This window comes from Papaver somniferum, chromosome 7, assembly GCF_003573695.1.
Source record: "Papaver somniferum cultivar HN1 chromosome 7, ASM357369v1, whole genome shotgun sequence".
Taxonomy (NCBI): Eukaryota; Viridiplantae; Streptophyta; class Magnoliopsida; order Ranunculales; family Papaveraceae; genus Papaver; species Papaver somniferum.
Genome location: NC_039364.1, coordinates 102,354,924 through 102,362,659, shown reverse-complemented (window position 1 = coordinate 102,362,659; position 7,736 = coordinate 102,354,924). Strand labels below are relative to the sequence as shown.

The following is a 7,736-nucleotide window of genomic DNA, read 5'->3' as shown; positions in this document are numbered from 1 at the left end:
AAAAAAAAAAAAAAAAAAAAAAAAAAAAAAAAAAAAAAAAAAAAAAAAAAAAAAAAAAAAAAAAAAAAAAAAAAAAAAAAAAAAAACTGAGAAGTCGCACATAATAATGTTCACTATGAAATTGTACCACTTTTCAGTTAGTCTGAAACATGTAAAAGAGACCCCGAGAAAGCTGTGACATCATAGCCTAGGTCGGGAGAAATATGATCATCAGAAGACTTGGTAATATTATCAATTTGTTTCTTCTTGCAGTATTCTTTGTTCTTACGATCGTAATAATGAAGGCATTCAAGCTCGATCGGCTGACGAAAGGGTTTGAGGACTATGAGATCTGTGCCAGTGATAGCTTCAAAAGCTAAGTAAGATCTTACAACCAAAGGATAGGGCATCGGGATTATTTCTTTAATCCAGCTACCACCACCGTCACCATGTACATCATAATTTTTACTGTTATTTCTGTTGGAAGTAGTCATGATTCCTTGCTGCTTCTTGTCATTATGAATCCACAAGTTGATCGAGTGGTCCTCTTCTCTATCTAGTAAAGCAAGATGTCCATCAACTTCTACTAATTTAGTGCTACGACGATGCATGGTATCAAGGATGAAATATGGGATTTCAATTGCTCTATTAAACTTTTCACTGCTAACATCAAATCCCATTATGAATGAAGATCCATTAGGTATATCTTCAGAACATTTCCAATATATATAACCATTCACATATACAGATTGTTCATCAGTAACCATGAAAGGTGGGACGTCATCGGTCCTTCTCCATATATTCGAGCCTACTGTTAATACCTCGCCAATAGTTTCATGACTAGTAACAAAATCATCTTTACTTACTCTGGTAACCAAACAAACGCAAACCACTTTGTGTTTCTTAGTAGTGGGATCAAATCCAAATCCAAATTCACACTCATACGTAATTTCTAATAGGTTTTGCTTGTGCTTTTGATACTCATCTTTTAATAGTTCTGGTGTGGTTGTTTGGATCCACGAAGTCTTTTCTCCAGTACTGGGATTGTAGATGAGAACAGAACCCAAGTAGGTATCGGTGAAACATGCCAAACCATTTATAGGTTTCAGCATTGATCCATCATAATTACTGTAAGGGACACTAATACCACTGCAAAAACGACGTTGACATGCTAATAATGGAATGCCACCTGATGATAACTTCTCTTCAGCGGAGAAAAAAGTCATCTTCCTTTCGGTGCACCCAAGAGGAGAACACTCATGAACGGGAGAGATGAGGAGTGTAGTACTACGGTTCTCTTTATTTTGTAACCGTGCAAGATGTAAATTAATCAAGTAGGAATCTTCTTGAATTATCAATCTCCAACCTTTACATACGCACTTAAATCTCATGAGAGATTTCGCTGGAAGTCTGCTCAGTATATCACACAAAATCTCATATCCATCATCAATAATAACGTTGTTAATATTATCAAAATTAACATTAATATCAGGACTCTTCATCCTCTTAATCAATAATCTTCTTCTCAATCCGATGTATTCTCCTTGCCTACCAGTATATTTATAGGTAGAGATCAAAGAAAAAGTGCTGCTAATAATAAGAACAGATGGTAAGAAATTTGAAGTTTTCGATCCCTTTACTTTGATGTGAAATTGGAGCAAATTATATTTATAGATAATGATTACTGAATTGGAGATCCGAAAAGAAATCAAAAGAACTCCAAATTATGAGCTGGACGTGTAATCCTTTTCGGTAATTATTTTTTTTGCGCTTAGAATACCTTTTTCATGTACGCTCAGAATTGCCTAATATTATTATAACATCTAAATTGCCTAATATTTTTCACATATTATTATAACATCTAAAAACAAGAACTAAACACGGTAATTATTTTTGCGCTCAGGCCCTTTCCTACCGTGTCCAAAAAAAAAAGAGTTTGAATCATGTGACATGATAAATAAATATCCCCACTATGGTGATAGGGAAAATTTGGTTAAAAATATATATCTAATTGTGTTGGATGGGACCCTAATGAATAAAAGATACTATATTTGTGTTCTTGTGGTGGTCCGACTTTGTGCAATCCATGTTAACGGGGGTGCACATTCCTCCCTTCTTTATTGTTAACTTATATAACGGAATATATCTTCGTATTCTCTTCTTTTTTTAATATCAAAACTGATATCTTCTCTCTCATTATTCATCTTCTTTATTTATCAGGTCCTAATTTTCAATCTCCATCGTCCCTATCTTCTTCCTAGTAAATCTAAATGTATGCAAGAGCGATATCAAGTAATTTCTCCGATAATAAATTTTACTTGATCCTACCATAGGCTTAAGAATTTATCTTTTCTCTTTATTTCTTAATTTTCTCTCCACAATATACTTGATGAGTTAATTAACTGGGTCAATTGGACTAGACTCTTTCTAATATATTATTTCTAGGACCTAATGGTATTTCCTACTTAATCTTTGGGAAAAATTAAGTAGCTGGATCTTCTCAATTGAAAGATCTTTCTTTATTTCTTTCTCTTAAACTAAAAGCGCACATTTTCCTTTCCTAGCATCATCATTATCAGGACTAGTATTTGATACGAGATTGATTAATCATAATATCCAATTCCCTTTAACAAGATTAGTATTTGATACGCGATTGATTAATCCTTAATTTTTTCGCATTGATCTACCAAGTCCAATATACAAATGATTGAATCATTGAACTGGAATCCAGTATTCTCCTTAATGGAGGGTAGTAATAGTTTGATCCACTGATTCTTCTTGACTTTAAATTATTTAGTACTTATTTTATTTTTGGTAATTCTAAGAAATCCTTATAACTTCCTGTCTTCTTCTCAGCTAAAACTACTTAGGTTTAGGTTTTGGTTAAACAAGAATATAACAGACAGAGGAAGAGATAAACTGAAACTGAATTTTATTGATTGATTGATTATTACACGTTGAGTTGAATACAGTTTATATACATGAGTTTCCTTGAACTCTAAGATACAATACTTCCTAAACAAACCTGGTTTCCTAATATACGAGTAACCAAAACTTCTTGGTAAATAAGGTACCGTGTGTTATGTCACACACGTACTTGATGATGTTTCAACACCCTCCCGCAAGCGTAACGGGTTATCCTGAACCGTTAGCTTGAACGTTAGAAATGAAAAACGATCCTTGGATAGTGGTTTTGTGAAAATATCCGCAATTTGAGCCTTAGATGATATAAACCTGACATCAAGAAGTTTAGAAGCAACTTGATCACGAACGAAATGATAGTCAATCTCAATATGCTTTGTCCTTGCATGAAATATAGGATTGACAGTGAGATAATTAGCACCAAGGTTGTCACACCATAGAACATGAGGAGATTGAGAACATATACGAAGTTCTGAAAGAAGTGATTGAATCCACATAATTTCAACAGTGGCAATCGCAAGTCCCCTGTATTCAGCTTCAGTACTAGAACGAGACATTGTTTTCTGCTTACGAGCACTCCAAGAGGCAATATTACCACCCAAGTAAACACAATAACCACTAGTAGAACGAAGATCATCAAGAGAACCAGCCCAATCGGAGTCAGTATACGCACAGAATGATAATTGTAGAGAAGGTGATGGTCGAAGAAGGATACCAAAGGTTGGAGTATTTTTAAGATAACGTAGTATACGTTTTACTAGACCCCAGTGAAAAACAGTGGGTGTATGCATAAACTGACATACTTTATTGACAGCATAAGCCAAATCAGGACGAGTAAGTGTCAAATATTGTAGCGCCTCAACAATACTACGATACTCAGTAGCATCAGTTAATAAGGTACTACGATCCGAAGAGATGTCTCCCGAAGTACTAAGTGGTGTTTGAATATGTTTAACACCATCCATTTTTGCTCGAATAAGAAGATCATGAGCATACCTTTGTTGAGAAAGAAAAAATCCTGAAGAAGTACAAATCGCTTCAGTTCCAAGAAAATAAGACAAGAATCCAAGATCTTTAATTGCAAATTCTTGTTGCAGACGATCAAGAGTGGATTTAATACCAGTAGAGTTGGAACCTGTAACAATAATATCATCCACATACACCAATAGATAAATAGTACCATATGAACCATTGTAGATAAGTAGAGACGAGTCACATTTTGAAATGACAAACCCAATTTGTAATAAAAAAAGTACTGAGCCGTTGGTACCATGCACGAGGAGCTTGTTTAAGACCATAGAGAGAACGATGCAACTTGCAAACGTGTGTAGGAAATCGGGAATCAACATAACCTGGAGGTTGTTTCATGTATACCTCTTCTTGAAGTTCACCATGTAAGAAATCATTTTGTACGTCAAGTTGATGAATAGGCCAATTGGAAGACAGAGTAAGAATAATACGAATAGTACATGGTTTAACAACCGAACTAAACGTTTCAGAAAAATCTATTCCCTCTTGTTGATTGTAACCTTTTGCAACCAAGCGAGACTTACGACGTTCAATTTCACCATTAGGCTTCCGTTTGATACGAAATACCCATTTACATCCAATAACATTCATGAAAGGATGATAGGGTACTAGTGTCCAAGTGCCATTTCGGATTAATTTATTGATTTCATCATCTGATGAAACTCGCCAATCCGGATCTTTATGAGCCTCCGAAATACAAGTGGGTTCACGAAGAGAATCACATACCAGGGCATATTTTGAATTAGGCTTGAAAATTTCATCTTTGGTTCTAGTAACCATTGGATGTGTTGCAAGAGTGGGTGTTGTATCTGAATGACATTGCACTGAAACTTCAGTCGAAGTTGGAGCTGGCACTGAAGTCAAAGCTGGTGTTGTAGGTGAACTTTAATTGGATACTGACAAGGTAGGTGCAGTATGTGAACATGAAACTGGTGCCAATGTGGAACTCGAAGCTGGTGTTGTAGATTCACTTAGAACGCCACTATTGATGGAACTCGAGATTGATACGGAACTAGAAGTAGCCGACGATGTAGATACAGCCAAAGTGATGTCGTCCATTGAATCAGAACGTAAAACGGGCAGAGACAAGTTCTGATGTTGGTACTGAGGTGATACACCACGTGTAACATGCTGAGAATCATCTTGAGCTGTGGAAACTGACAGCACAGGTGTAACATTGGATCGAATCACAGAAACAGGTGGTAATAAAGCCGAGAGGGGTGAATAAGTTGTTACCTGAGAAGGAATCGATGTCGTCGAAGGTGTAGAGGCAAAGGGAAAGGTATTCTCATCAAAAACAATAAGACGACTTACGTAAATACGACCAGTAGGGATATGGAGACACTTGTAGCTCTTTTGAGATGGACTATAGCTAATAAACACACAAAGAGAGGAAAGAGGCTCCATTTTGTGAGACCTATATGGACGTAGGTGAGGATAACATAAACAACCAAATACACGAAGGGAGGTGTAATCCGGTGGAAGACCAAAAAGAGCTTCATATGGAGATGAATTATTGATAAAAGTGGAAGGAACGCGATTCATTAGATAGCAAGCAGTGTAAAACGAATCATACCAATACGAGGATGATACAGAAGCCATGTTTAAAATTGTAAGCCCAGTTTCACGAATATGACGATGATGGCGTTCTACTAAACCTTTTTGTTCAGAAGTGTGTGGACATGAAAATCTATGAAAAATACCAAGTTGCTAAAGATGCGGAGTAAGTTTGCGATACTCAAGTGCATTATCATATTGAAATTTTTTGATTTTCCGATGAAATAGATTTTCAACATGCTTTTGAAACAAAAAGAATATAGAAAAGACATCATACTTTTGAGACATAGGAAACATCCAAGTAAAACGACTAAACGCATCAATAAAAATAATATAATATCTGTATCCTTCATTAGATAAAATATGAGAGGGTCCCCAAACATCTGAGACAATTAAATCTAATGGATTGAAATAAGTAGTTTTACTAGGATTGAAAGGTAACCTATGACTCCTATGTTCATGACAAGATGAAAAAAACTTAATAGTCTGACTGGAAACCGGAAGTGAAAACTGAGAAACGACTTTACGAACTGTACGCATCACTGGATGTCCCAATCTAGAGTGTCAGTCTTGTAAGATAGCACGTTATCCTATGCAAAATTTAGGAGACTTAGACGAATCATCAAGTTGATAGAGACCACCCCTCCTACTGCAGCGAAGAAGAACCTTTCTGGTACATCGATCCTTCACAAGACAAAAATCCTGATGAAATTCAAATAAGACATTGTTATCAGCTCTGATACCAAGCTAAAACTACTTAGGTTTAGGTTTTGGTTAAACAAGAATATAACAGATAGAGGAAGAGATAAACTGAAACTGAATTTTATTGATTGATTGATTATTACACGTTGAGTTGAATACAATTTATATACATGAGTTTCCTTGAACTCTAAGATACAATACTTCCTAAACAAACCTGGTTTCCTAATATACGAGTAACCAAAACTTCTTGGTAAACAAGGTACCGTGTGTTATGTCACACACATACCTGATGATGTGTCAACATTCTCCCATTTATATTTTATTGTGTCTGTCTCTCGATTGTACTTGACATCTAATGGTGGAAAAGAAAATTCCCACATGCCTTTCTTGTGAAGGTCTGCAAAAGTTACCATCGCCAAACACCTCACCTACAGACTAAAATAAGTGCTTTTAAAAGTAATTTTTGTTTAGAGTTGGGCGATCTCAATGTTTCATTAAAAAGTTCATAAAAGATGCAGAAGCAGAAAAGGTACAGAAGATGAAAGAATAAAGGAGAAGAAAGACAAAAAAAAAATAATAATGGCTTTGAAATTTGTGTTTTTTTTTTAAAAAATAAAACTAGGTACCACCCCGGCCTACGGCCGGGGCTCAACCTTTTGGTGGTAGTGCCGGATGATGTTTACCGTCCCTGCATAACTAAGTTAAAATCAAGCCTAAGTTTAAATCAAGCGTAAGTTAAAGAAGTATAGATTCTCTCGCCTTTGGATACTGGTTATAAGCTTGACCTAAGGATTTTTTTTAAAGTCATAAAGATCTCATCTCCAAGCTCGGTAGCTTTGTTTTCCTTAGTTTTAAAAAGAAATTGGCGGGGATCTGCGCACCAAAATGAGAGGCATGGAAAAAGAACATTTAGGGATAGCTTGTCCATGTTTTCCTGTACTTCAAGATTAATATCACCAATTTTTTATACTATGGCATATATATATATATATATATACACACCTCTGCTATAAACTAACATCACCAACATCTTTGTAGTGTTGGTGCATGTTTTTCGAATATATAAAGATTGTATTGGATGATAGTCACTTTGGATGGAGTTTGCAACATGCAAATTATAAAATCAAATCAATCAACAAACCATACCTAGTGAGGTAATAAATTAACAGTTGAGGGTTTTCCTGGAATTTACACCTCTATTACGATGTTGTAATGGTAAACAACAACAACATGCAGTCATTTATATAATGCAGTTCTAGAGTTGAGATCACCAATTGGATTCCAATTTAGCTTTCTCATACATGTTCAAATTAATCTTCCAAAAATTGTGACTCCGTTTTAGCTGAAATATCTCTTAGTTCAAAATGTCAAAACCTTGATCTCGAATCGAGAACCTTGAGAAAACTTGTCAAAACCCGAAACAGCTGTACGTTTATCTTTTCCCTTGCGAAATAAAAAATATAATTAGGAACATACATACACGTATGTAAAAGTTTTATTAGCAGTTTATTGAACAATTAGCAGGCGCATCTATGATGTGTACCTTC

The 7,736-nt window shown here is 35.4% G+C and overlaps 1 protein-coding gene across 1 annotated transcript; it reads right to left on the bottom strand.

Moving 5' to 3' along the window:
- Positions 1-137: 137 nt before the first annotated feature.
- LOC113295010 (putative F-box protein At5g62660) lies at positions 138-1,481 on the bottom strand. The gene has a single exon (XM_026543373.1). It carries the CDS (start codon positions 1,479-1,481, stop codon positions 138-140), a length of 1,344 nt encoding a protein of 447 aa, XP_026399158.1.
- Between the last annotated feature and the right edge of the window lie 6,255 nt (positions 1,482-7,736).

What these genes read in the sequence shown, in the direction of transcription:
- LOC113295010 (XM_026543373.1), bottom strand. Translation starts at nt 1,481, where the DNA reads ATGAAGAGTCCTGATATTAATGTTAATTTTGATAATATTAACAACGTT.